The 13175-nt window shown below is 36.8% G+C and overlaps 1 protein-coding gene across 3 annotated transcripts in view; it reads right to left on the bottom strand.

The window, feature by feature from the left end:
• TRRAP (transformation/transcription domain associated protein) overlaps nt 1–13175 on the bottom strand; it is a 97804-nt gene that overhangs the window by 64429 nt on the left and 20200 nt on the right. For all 3 annotated transcript variants that reach the window (XM_061991973.1, XM_061991972.1, XM_061991974.1), the window contains 12 exons: nt 12797–12962; nt 10717–10973; nt 9668–9868; nt 9127–9278; nt 7809–8008; nt 6884–7101; nt 6562–6759; nt 5658–5918; nt 3559–3720; nt 2245–2341; nt 1676–1797; nt 55–225 (listed from right to left, as the gene is read on the bottom strand). In XM_061991973.1, the coding sequence (XP_061847957.1) occupies nt 55–225; nt 1676–1797; nt 2245–2341; nt 3559–3720; nt 5658–5918; nt 6562–6759; nt 6884–7101; nt 7809–8008; nt 9127–9278; nt 9668–9868; nt 10717–10973; nt 12797–12962 (2205 nt within the window). The remainder of the gene's footprint in view (nt 1–54; nt 226–1675; nt 1798–2244; nt 2342–3558; nt 3721–5657; nt 5919–6561; nt 6760–6883; nt 7102–7808; nt 8009–9126; nt 9279–9667; nt 9869–10716; nt 10974–12796; nt 12963–13175) is intronic.

The following is a 13175-nucleotide window of genomic DNA, read 5'->3' as shown; positions in this document are numbered from 1 at the left end:
TAGGTAAAAGAAAACGTCTTCTGGAAGAGCTAAAGAATACTTGAATATGCTTACCATCATCTGATCACAGAATTTATCATTAAAAGAGTTTGGAAAAAGTCTTGTGACTGATGTCAGGCGATTCACAACATTCAGTGTCAGACTTCGATAGTCTCCCAACATCATAAGCAACGGTCTCATGTGTGTGTGAATTTGATCAACTTCTATGGTAGCTCCCTCCAGGAACTGCAAGAGAGTATGGAATTAAGATACAAACAGAGAGGGAAGCAGCTTTGCTGTAAGCATCCTTCTTAGAGAAAAATCAAGTCAGCAGAATTTTTTATTTTATACTTTCAGAATGCAGCAGCTTAAACAATATTTATTGCTGGAAATATATCCAGTGACAAGATGGATTTGGGAAGCAGTTAAGTATTTCTGATGCACAGTACAATGTTCCACAAAATAATCAAATTAGAGATCTTAATTACAGATGGACTGAAAAACTGCCACAGTTAGAAATAAAATATATCTATGAACAAACTACTTAGACACTGCTTTATTAAGAACTGTCTGTGAACCTGGCCAGAGGCAACAGAGCAAATTTCTATGTTACAATCAGCATGTGTCCTGAATAACATAAAAGGTCAAGAGAACCTGGCTGCAAGCAGTCAGAGTACTTCCTGTCATAACCAAACATCCTGTGGGCATGGATTTATCACAAGTAAAAACAATCTGAAAAATCTTATGAGAAATGCATACATCAAAACAACCCTTATTTGCACCCTCTTACCTCTCAACCCAACTGTACTGTCAGCAAGTCATAAATAATTAGCGCATTCCCTCTCATGTCCAGTGACATGCAAAAACAAGGTCTGACCGCTAATCAGTAAATGGCCTAAACAAATGTAAACCACCAATATTGCTATAGTGATAGTCCCTGTTTCATGCCAGACAGTCTACACATTATTACAAAGAGGCTGTAAGTAATTTTATTATCATTGCCTTTACTTAGAAAAACAGTATTAAAATTTTACTGAATCAGAATTAGACTGAGTTACTGGGCAATACATCATGATGAGAGGCAACCCTTTTCCCTGCCTTTACAGCTTTTTTTACACTATAACCTAGTATCTGCAGAGCAGACAATGTAGTGTAGCACCATGTAAAGATACTAATTCTGACCATAAACAGTATAGCCACAGTCCTGCTCCTTAAGGCAACTGCCATAATGTGATGCAGAGTCTAACTCTGCTGTATTGCTTACTTCCCCAAAACCAACTATGGGGTCTCTACCTCCTTCTTTAGGAAAAAAGAAGAAACACAAGAAAAGTAAAGCCAAGCATGCCCATCTCTAAGACTGCTGGGAAGGACTGATGCTGTTTATTCAGAAGAAAAGATACATTTACAAAGACCAGTCAAACAGAAAGACCAATAGACCAGACAGACAGAAAGACTGAAAATGGTCCTTCTTCAAGAGCTTATACGGCTTAACTTCAGCCAGAATAAAATTTTATGGGTAAGTTCAAATCCCTAAAAACCCACATCTGACAGAAACTTAATGACATCGGTGTCACTAACAAAATTTAACAGAGCAGTCATCATTTCCTGTAGAGAACTTTCCCAAGAAGCTTTGTAACATGGAAGTAAGGCAGAAGGAACAATAGACTCAAAAGCAACACTGTTTTAATACACTAACCTTTCTCATGCATGCTTCTCCTGCCTCCTGCAGTTCATTATTTGTTGAATTAAGTGCCTTGAAAAGTGCAGCAATGATTTTCTCTCTCGACTGAGGCAAGTAATTGCAGGCAGCTAGAGCATCTGCAAATATCAAAGTATATTTGTTCTCTTTGTTAACTCCATTTCAAAAGAGAGGGGAAAAAAACCCTAATTCTACATTTCTTCTCTTCAAGTTCCTTTTATTTCATCTTAAATTACAGACAGCTAAAGCATAGCATGCTTTGCCAAAAGCAACAGGCATCATAAACTTGTAAAAGAATGGAAATTCTATTAAGAGTTCTAAAGTTTTCCTAATGCTATACAACATAATTAGTCTAAAAAGACTTTGGGTTCCTTTCAGAAACTAAATCCTAGTCATTAAGAAAGTAGTGATACTTTCCCATTATTCTCTCCATTAAACTGTGACCTCTAGAGAGCAGTCATCAGTCTTCAAGCACTCAAGTTTTCTGCTGATCTTGGGAAGACAACTGTTCATTGCTCACAAGGACACTTACCTGCATCAAATGTTGTTTAGGAAATTTTACTTACTCAAGGCTGCAATTCGAAGAGGTACAAGTGATGGAAGACTTTTATAACAAGGTAGTTTCATTAAGGCAGTATCTTCAGCCTCACACAAATTCAGTAACTAGGGAAAAGAAACAATTCATTTTAGCATAACAGTTAACCATGTTTGGAACGGTGTTAAAATATACCTTTCGAGTATTGTCTCCTCAAAGAGCAACGTTTATGCAAACACCTAATGAACCTCCAAATTTAAACAACAGGCAAAAATCCTACTCAGAATTAGGGTATAAGTTCCCATGAAATCTAGAGGTTAACCAGAGGCAAGAGAGTCCATCAGCATTGCCAGCAGAGAAGTCACTCAAAAATAAGCCATTTAGCATTTTGTTGGCCAACACCTAGCTTGCCTATCTGCAAACAGGCCGCTCATATGATAAAATAAGTCTACATAAAAGCTTGCCTCCTGAATGGCAGTAAGAGTACAGAAAGTACTGAGGAAAAAGGGTAAGAGAATAGGAGGAGTTTAACAAAGAAAAAAACATGCTGAAAACGACTGTAGTAATTCTAATGGTCACGGGTCATGACCCAGAGGGAAAATTCATTCCTACATAGCTCTTTTTGCAGGCAATTACTTTAAGTAAGTGTGTGGGTTTTGGTTGTAAACACCAAACTGGTTGAATTGAAGTTATGCAAGTTAATAATGTCTGGGTTGCACCTATATTCAAGTATGCTATTAAGATTCAGACCTTCATGATACCAAAACTATATCTCTGTCACCTTTACAGACATTTTTCAATCTATAGCACTTTGGTTTTGTTTTAAGGCAGAACCAGAGGATACTCTGCATTGACAACTACACCCCATACCTGCCTTGCTAATTGCAATTATTGTTGTTATCAAAGACCTGCAGAACATACGTTTGGATGAGATAGCCACGAAACCAAAGGACTTCTGCAAGTCAAATCTACATACTAGTTTTATATTTGATTTCACCCTTAAAGGATAGGGATGCAAAAATCTTAACAAAAAGCAGGTATGTTTTGGTGGTACAACAATTTATTAAATAGATCTATTGTGCATAAAGTAAGACTTAAATATGAAAGTTAGGGCTATCAGACCATGAGTATAACAACAAATATAATCTAATCTATTTCATACACAATAGCATATTCTGCTTAGCTCAGAACTATAAAGGTAGATCTCAGTTCGTGTGTCAAATGGCAAATTCCTACATTTCAGTGAAAGTTTACAATGCAGAGAGAAAACACAACATTCATTGCTAAAAATACCTAACACTGTTAACTATCCACATTCAAATACAAAAACACAGAAAGAAAGTACCTCTGTGTAGAAAACCTTGTGTTCCACAACATTTAGATCCATTGTAAACAATCGGGGTTGTAGGGTTGTGCAAAATGTATTTCCCTCCATCAGGCCAATTTGGGCATTTGCAGGTTGATGCCTAAGTAAATGCTTTTTAGGAGGAACCATGTCTTGGAGAACCTACACAATGTAATTTAGATCAGTGAATTAGTGAGATTATTTGAATAATGACATCATTAGTCAAAGCTGCACATTTCTATCCATTTGCTACTGTGGTTCCAGATGTAACTCTTTAGAAATTACTAAACAAGAAGAAAAGTATTTCTCTGAACTAATTTAATACAGTCAGTTCATGAAACAACTCAGTATCTGTAATTACTAAAGATTCTATGTGAACAGATCTAAGATGCTTAGTAACTTCACATAACACAACAAAAAACAAAAAAATTCATAGACGTAGGCACTTCAAATATTAAGTCAAGAAATGGGAATATTTTAAGCTCCTAAAACATCATAAAAATGTAAACATACTTTAAAGTTTTTTCCATTAACTAACTTTCCACTCTCCTTCATAAACATCTTAAGCAAAACAATATCTCAATTAGAAGTCTTCTCTGTATGTTCCCAAACTGAAACAATATCATCTACAATTTCATGTTGTTGTGGTCCTTAGGGCTTTAATACATGTCTTTCAAGACAATGAATGCTCTTAGTGTTAAGAAATATCTAGGATAATGTTAGCTCAATCATTGAAAAAATCACAAAAGCCTTCACCTTTATAGTCTCTTTCTGGGTAGAGTCTGGTTGGAGGTCTGTGCTAGCGGGTTTCCAGAATGGTCTGTTCTGGAGCCACTCAACATCTTTATCAACGACCTGGTTGAAGGGACAGTGTACCCTCAACAAGTTCACTGGCACCAAACTGGGAGGACTGGCTGATCCACTGGAAGGCTGTGCTGCCTTTCAGTAAGATCTTGACAAGCTTGAGAGTTGGACAGAGAGGATTTCATGAGGTTCAAAAAAGGGCAAGTGCAGAGCCCTACACCTTGGCAGGAACAATCAACCATGCAACCAGGACAGGCTGGAGTTTGACCCACTGGAAAGCAGGTCCATGAAGAGAAACCTGGGAGTTCTGGTTGACAGCAAACTAAACATAAGCCAGCAATGTCGCTTCATGGCCAAGAAGGCCAATGGCATCCTGGGGGTGCATTAAGAAGAGTGTGGGCTGTAGGTTGAGGGAGGTTCTCCTTCCCCTCTACTCTGCCCTGGTGAAGCCTCATCTGGAGTACTGTGCCCAGTTCTTCTAGAGAGCGACCAGTGAAGGGCTACCACAATGATCAGGGGACAGGAGCATCTTCCTCTGACAAGGAAAGGCTGAGAGAACTGGAGCTGTTTAGCCTGGAGAAGACTCAAGGGGAAATCTTATCAATGCTTATAAATACCTAAAGAGTGGGTATCAAGAGGATGGGGTCAGTCTTTTTTTCTGTAGTGTCTAGTGATAGGATTACAGGTAATGGGCAAAAACTGGAACACAGAAGTTCCACTAAAACATGAGGAGAAACTTCTTTCCTATGAGGGTGAGGGTGCCCTGAAACAGGCTGCCCAGAGAGGATGTGGAGTGTCCTTCTATGGAGGTTTTCAAACCCCTCCTGGACACATTCCTGTGCACCCTGATCAAGGTGAACCTTCTTTAGCAGAGGGTTGGGCTACATGACCTCTAGAGACCCCTTCCAACTTCCACCATTCTGTAGACAGGAAAAGGCATAGCAATATGCCTCATATTTAGAGAGTAACACAACATTGATGTTCCAAAGGCAGTATACCTGGCCTAACCTAGTTCAATTGGTGATACGACGAGCAGTCCACAATTTTAGGATGTAAGTCAATCTGAAGATTCTATAAATACTGGCTAAGTATTTGGGCACAGCTTGTACGAATCACTATAGTACTCCAGTCACACTGTATTTTAGAACAATGAAACCTAGCAAGTGGCAAACATATTCTAACAAAGTACTAAAATCATCATTCAATGATGTGGGAAAAAGTACTCAGAAGATCATTTTACAAATCCAAATCAGTAAACCATTTCAAACTCACTTTCAGTAAGTGTTTCTGCTTACCTCTTTATGTGGTTCCATAATCACTGTGACACTTTTTCCAGTGACCTGGGCAAGTACCTGCAATGAATGCATGGCCTGTTTTCTCACAGTAGAGTTTGGAGAGGTTACTTCTCGAACGAGGTCATGTGTTACATGATGGAAAGACTTTTCCTGTGCTGCTAAGATTTCTTCTGTTTTTTCTTCATCTTTTAAAGGAGTTGCACATCTAATCAGAAGCTGTTCTAATGTGGTCTTTGCCATAGCAACTGCTCCATTGGAAACCTAAGGTATCACAGATCATTTTTATTAAATACAGAACAAAGAACAGAAATCTACACACATTCAATTTTGATGAATCCTGTGTGAACAGTTAAAACACATAAAACACATTCAACTAGTCTTCCCACCAATCATTCCAAAACTGTGAGTGGAAATGCAACACAATTTTATAAACAGAACTCAAACACTGGAGCTCTTAGCAACGTTGACACCATATGATTCACAACTGAGAAAAGGCCAAGCAGCGGATTCTCTAGATAGCTATAGCTACAACATAGTTTTTTGATAAAATGAACATCTTTCAAAGTAAACATAGGAAGAAAAAAGTGTTTTTCATGCAAGTGACAGTGAATTTACTGCTCTTTCACTAATCTGAATGTGACCTGTACATTTTTACTCTGAAAGACACAAGCATAATTCCAACAACTTTGGCAAAGTTACGTAGAAAAAAATAGACCTAATTCCTAACATCAGGTCTTGGTTTAAGTTAAAATGACTAAGATTCACTTGTAAACTCGTAACTATCAGAGATACAATACATTCTAAAGTTAAGCAAAATCAAGATTAGCAAGAGTTTAGTCTGTGTGAATTTAAGAACAAAAGTCCCCCCCCCCAAACTATGTGATATAATTAATTCATTAAATACCTCTCCAGTTAGATCCATCATAACAAAGAGAAGAGCCTTCAGGAAAGTCTGCTGGTTCTGGAGGACCCAAATTAGTGGCAGTCGTTCCATAAGAAATTTAATTGACACAACACCTCCTAATTTGGCATACCAAGCTTGTTCATAACAACAAGCACATAAACGTTCCACAATGTATGAAAACAAGGGAAGTTGACAAGCCTGGAAACAAAGAAATGTATCCGTTTGCTTTCAGTTCAGTGATACTCTCCAAAGTTTTAGAAACAAAAAAGCATTGGCTGAAACTAGATTAAGAAATAAAACAAAACAAACTTAGATATATTACCCTTTCCTTTGAACCCAAGATAATGCTTGCAACATCAAATATCACTGCAAGAGCCACTTCTCCAATTTTGCAGAGTTCCTTCTCCTCATATGCCATGCAGATTGCTATGGCATCAATAAGCACCAAGGGATCCATGCCTTTTGACCCATTTTCTTCACTATGAAACATGGCTGTGCTAGGCTGGCTTCCAACCTGATAGCACTGCAGCAAAAAAGGACCTGTAATTTGTATTAGAAGAAAAAAAGAGAGAGAAAAAAAAAAGATAAAACAGTGGGATATTTCAATATGAATAGTCTTTCAATTAGATTTTACTACCTCTCCATCTAGCTGATGGCAAAACCAGTAAACACTGTGTCCATTTGCATATAAATGGACTGCAAGGTATTCTTCGCTCTTAGAAGAAAAAAAGATTACATCTACCTGAATATTTTCTTCTATGCACTAGACTATGAACTACAAGAAGTTTTAATTAAAGAGTCATAAAAATTCAAGTTGCATTAATGTGACAAAGAAGAATGATATGCTTATAGTATGTATTTTTCCAAATTACTTGTCATACAGTCCAACTCCAAACAAAAAGTGTTCTTCATAGTCACAAGACTGCAATTTTCTAACATATACTTATTTCCTCTGATGGTCCTTCAAAACCACAGGTAAGATATCCAAATTAAAGGCCATATGCAAAAATAACTGTGTATAGGAAATATAAACTGTTACAAGCTGTAATTATTTCACTGGCTGTAACATTTTGAAAGTACTATCAAACGATTGATTGTTTTACAAAACTTGCCATCAAACAAAAATTAGTAGATCTACCCAGAAGAAACTGCAATATCACAACTTTCTTGAAACAGATTACTATTAGGAGAATTATAAACTTCTGCATCCTTCTCATGACACACCATCTCTATTGTCCTTTACTTACCACACTGCTGAGCGACTGCTACCATTGTGTAATGGCGGATTAAGCTGGCTACAAAAGGCAGGGCACTAGGCCTCAGGTCTTTGATGACTGCTGACATGAATGCCCCTGTCAATGCCTGTTCAAATGTTTTACGAGCTGGAGTATCCTGAGCTTTGTATCGATGTGAAATAATCACACTGGGTATGGACTTCTCAGTAAAGCTGAAAGACAAAATTAAGTTCATTATAACCCTGAACTGCAGTACTGGCAGCTCAATCATGAGCACTGTTAAGCACTCGATTTCAAGCTTGTTCTCGATATCTAACTCCTTCGCCACCTCCCATTTTATCCTTATTTTGATAGAGCTAGACCACTTCACTCAGTCCATATTAATTTTGTCAACCGGTGGTCTCAAACATGATGGATAGCTCAATTTCATCAGGAACATTTAAAGCCAGTGGTCCAAAAGAAGTCACGTATATTACAAATAATAGGTATATAGGCATCACACTGCAACTCAATTACAGAATGTCATTTTCAATATTTTGACATTTTCCCTTTTTTAAAATGACATTTGATTTAAATCTTGAAAGTCTGAAGCCTTTTTTATCAAATCACTGCCCAACAAAACCTATTCATTGCAAAGCTATATTTATGTCAAGCCTAACAAGTGCAAATTTTAAAAGCTACTATATTCCTTAGCTACATTTACTACGCTGCAAGAGTTGAAGTCAGCACACACTTTGTAGGCAAAAACATCAAAGTCGTCTAAAAGCAATAACCTCATTAAGTACCAATGACTAAAATTGTTAAACAAAAAAACAACCACAAAAAACCCCACAACAATAAAAAGCCCTCAGACCACGGCAAACACAGGATACGTGTGTGAACATGCCATAGTTTGGTCACTAAATGAAACTGAATGTTGTATCTCTTCACTTTACTAAAGTTAGATGTAAATACAAAACACCATAATCAAATCTTTAAAATGCAATTAAGCACCAGAATATTCCAAATATTTAAACTAAACAAGTATTTAAACTAAAATTAATTTTTAAAAGTCTGATCATATGTAACAGATTATATATTGGACTGTGATTAGGGGAAGAAAATTAAAATATGAAACATAAACACACGTTATTGGCATGAAATTAAAAAATGCTGACAAAATTCCTCTTACTGGAAAGTACTGCATTGGTTTAGAAGGCAACAGGATAAACCAGTAGGTAAAAATCCCATGAAGAACACATTGTGTAGACTAACCCTTGTCTCTAAATCAGATTATTCTAAAGACACCATAAATCTTACATACACATTTATGTTTAAAGAATTGTCATACTTGGGATGTGCAAGAAGTTGGTATAATGCATGTTTATTATCATCCAGGCTCATCATAGCTACTAAAAAACACTTGATTACTTCCCACGCTTGCCTCCGATAGTATGGCTCAGTGTTAGCACTCTTCAAACAGTCCAGAGCAGTCTCAATTGCCTGTAATGAAAAGTAGAGAGTAACCAAACAATTCTTATTCTTAATATTTAGATTAATGCTATTAATCAAGGGAACAGTATCATTAACACATATTGAACTACTTGAAACAACAACAACAGGTGTAAGTGGGTTTAGATTCTGTTTCTTCATTACAACATAAATCAGAAATCTTTTTGTCTAACTGAATGGATATTGAAAAACAGCTAAAACCAACTATGATTCTATGAAATGCTACAATGTTACATATTCATTAACTCATATCTGGAACTGGTAGACATATCACAGATTTTACCAAGGTTTTTACAAGTAAACAAACTTCTAAAAAACTTGTGATAAAGGAAAACTGAGTTAGATGGTTTCTCATCATAGAAAAGAACTTAATCCCTTACCTTTTCCATTGGGAGCTGAATGGATGCTTTACAGTCTGAAAATTCAATTGTAATACTGGGTCCTTGGATTTCTGTGACTACATATTGTAGTTTTTGTGATTCCTTTAACATCTTCCTGTTACTTCCACCAAATTTACCAAGGACACGGTAAGCCACATGAGAAATGCTGTCTGCAGGATTGCGCAGTGTACGCCACAAAGCCTGCAAGTATTTTAAATGGCACACTGTCAGACCAGTCTCACCTCAAACTTTTTCAACTGCTTAAAAGAAGTAGTGTAAAAAATATACTAGTGTGAAAAAAACAGTCAAAGATAACACTTAATCTTGTATCTGGGTAATTGATCCTGCATCATTTCCAGAAATTACTTATCTAGAGCAAATAAAAGCAGGCTTAGTTCGCAATAGCTCAAGTGCTTTGTAACAAGGTTGTCCTGAATGCAGTTTTAGATTAGATTACTCTGATCAGCTACCAGATCTTTGCCACAAACATGAAATTACATTTCAGTATGACCAATATTAGATAAATAACATTATGGATTTTTTAACTAAAAAAGCAGGTCAGTTAAGGCTGAGGTGAAATAACCTCAAAGAACCAGTTTTAAATAGAAAATAACCACATCCAAAACATTGTTCCAAATTTCAGCCACATCATCTTCATTGTATATATCTATATATATGCTAAAGACACTTGTCAATCATGACATGTTGAAGGTGGTTTTTCTTGTTTGTTTTTTTAAAAAAATAACAAATTCTTACAATTTTCTATACCAACTCATCTTAAATACACTTATACTCTGGCTATTGTGTCCCAAATCTTAACTTCTATACCTCCTGTTAAAGACTTAAAGAAATTATTAATTCACTGTTAAGTTTTTCAGAGTTTTCAGTTTAACAGTACAACACCAACTGGCCTTTTACATATAAATCAAACTGGTATGTTTCTCATGACAGATTTTTCAAGTTGCTACAACCAATTGTTCACACACATTTGTAATAATACTTAGCGAATCAATGACCTCTTGTGGTCTAACAGGAAACAACATGTTTACCTGCATGAGCTCAGCTCGAACTGGCTGAATGTGATCATACAGAAAGTCTGGCTGCAAGTTATCCACGCACAATTCAAGAGTTCTTAATCCCTGGCTAACCAGAGTCTGAGATCCATTGAGAGCCGACACCAAGGGATCCATCAACATTGGCAGGTAAGGCAGTAATGAGCTCAAACGAACTGGCACAGTGAGGCAGAGCTCTACAAACAAGTCTTTCATGTGTTGTTTATGAAGCCCACTTTGCAACATATTAAGTCCTGAAAACCATCAAGAAGTTATAAGCTCAAAGGAAAAAGACAATTCAGTTTATTACTAAAAAATGATATTTCCTAAAATTCAGAGTAATGTGGCATTTTTAAATTCTGTGAAGCTTACAGCTCTGGAAAAAGCATTTATAAAATATAATATCATTCACAATTATAACTTACAGCTAAGGACATTATGCACTGAATTATTTTGTAGGCACATGCATATATTAAATAAATATATGCATATTATAAAATTTAGTATTAAGGCCAATAAAGTAGCATTTGAATATAGCAGATGAAAAACAGAAAAAAATAACTTCACTCAAACTTCAATCATGTATCAATTAAAAAAAAAATCCAGATAGAACAAATTGCTTTTGAAATATCTGGAATCTTGGAAAGAAACATTACATGAGTTCAAGTACATCACACTGGCCCATGTAGAATAAACACATTCTCTATTTTAAATAATGATTTATGAATCACAGAATGGTTTGGGTTAAAAGGGACCTTAAAGATCACCTGGTTCCACTCCCTGCCATGGGCAGGGACATCTTCCACTAGCCCAGGACGCTCCAAGCCCTATCCAGCCTGGCCTTGAACACTGCTAGAGACAGGGCAGCCACAACCTCGCTAGGCAATCTGTGCCAGCGTATCATCACTCTCACAGGGAAGAACTTCTTCCCTATACCTAATATAAAACCACTCTCAGTTTAATGACCCCTTGTCCTACCACTAGATGCCTTTGTAAAAAGCATTGTCTGTTGTCACCAAGCACCTCCTTATTTTGTATGTGCCTCAGCAGAGTTTCCAGGAGGATCTGCTCCATGATCTTGCCTGGTACAGAGGTGAGATGGACTGGCCTGTAGTTCCCCAGGTCATTCTTTTTTCTTCCTTTCAAAAAATAGGGTGTTTCCTCATTTCCAGTCGGTGGGAACTTTATTGGACTGCCACGACATCTCAGTGATACATAGTGGCTCAGTCGCTTCATCTGCCAGTTCCCTCAGGAACCACAGATAGACAGCATCAGGTCCCATGGACTTGTGCTCCTTCAGGTTCTTTAGATAGTCTCAAACCTGGTCTTCTCCTACAGTGGAAATCTCTTTCCCCTAGTCTCTGCCTTTGCATATTTGCAAATATTGTGAACATGAGCAGTATTTGCACACATATATTTGCTTACAATATAAACTGCCGCTACAGCTGTAGATAGGAACCACAGGATTTGACATTACTGGAGTTGTTTTGACTAGCTTGTCCTTATGTTTAAGTTCTTCACATTTCCTTGCTCATCCTCACTATCTCTTGAACACAGTCCTTGCAAACACAAATGCTCAATTAATCAAACTGATTGTTAATTCCATTTATTTTTGCAAATTGTCACTACTTGCATTTATATTTATCAGGTACTTGCTTCGTGAGCACACATGCCCTCAACTGCAAATAACTGCAGCTTCTCTGTAATGTTCTTCCCACAAAACTCATGATGGCCTGGCAAAGTTGCTTCTCCTATTACTCTTAACCCTCAATGCTTTATGCTAACAAAGTTATCTATAGCAAAAAATAAATGAAACAAACAAAACAGCCCCAACAGACCCACAATGAAAAGCAGAAACACAAGCAGCAGAAATTGTGAAGCAGCCAGAACTATGGAGCCTGAAGCAGCTGACAGTAAATGAAAATAAGCCATATTCAATGTATTTCATTAACTGTTAAGCTTAAAATCAGAAGCTACTTATCAGGGTTAGGGCTTTAGTTTTGTTTTTTAATTTTTATTACTGCTATTTACATAAAAAGATAAGAAACTGGGGTGGGGAAAGAAGGTATTGCTCTACCTTGCAGTAAGTTTGGTAACAGCGGCAAGAATTCTTGATATAACAGATCATGACTGCCTCCTCCAATAGATCTGAACAGTGCTCTGAGCAGCAGGAAATAGTTATAGGGCTCTTTGGCAGTCTGTGCAAGTTCCATAGAGCTGTTCACAATCTTGTGCAAATGTGGCTATAAAAAAAAAAAATAAAGCTTTAAGATTAATAACATATCAATTATCATCACACTGTACAAGAGTTTAGCAAGAGACAAGTTTTTGACATCAAAACTCTTCAGCTACTCCAAGTATCCTGATACTACACTAATTTTATATTGTTAAAAGTAAACCTCTATTTGAACAGTATCAAGAACCCAGAGCATTCTTTAATGAATTAAACCCTGCTT

Source organism: Colius striatus, chromosome 3 (assembly GCF_028858725.1).
Source record: "Colius striatus isolate bColStr4 chromosome 3, bColStr4.1.hap1, whole genome shotgun sequence".
NCBI lineage: Eukaryota > Metazoa > Chordata > Aves > Coliiformes > Coliidae > Colius > Colius striatus.
Note: the sequence above shows the minus strand (reverse complement) of the source record. Positions and strands in the feature narration are given on the sequence as shown.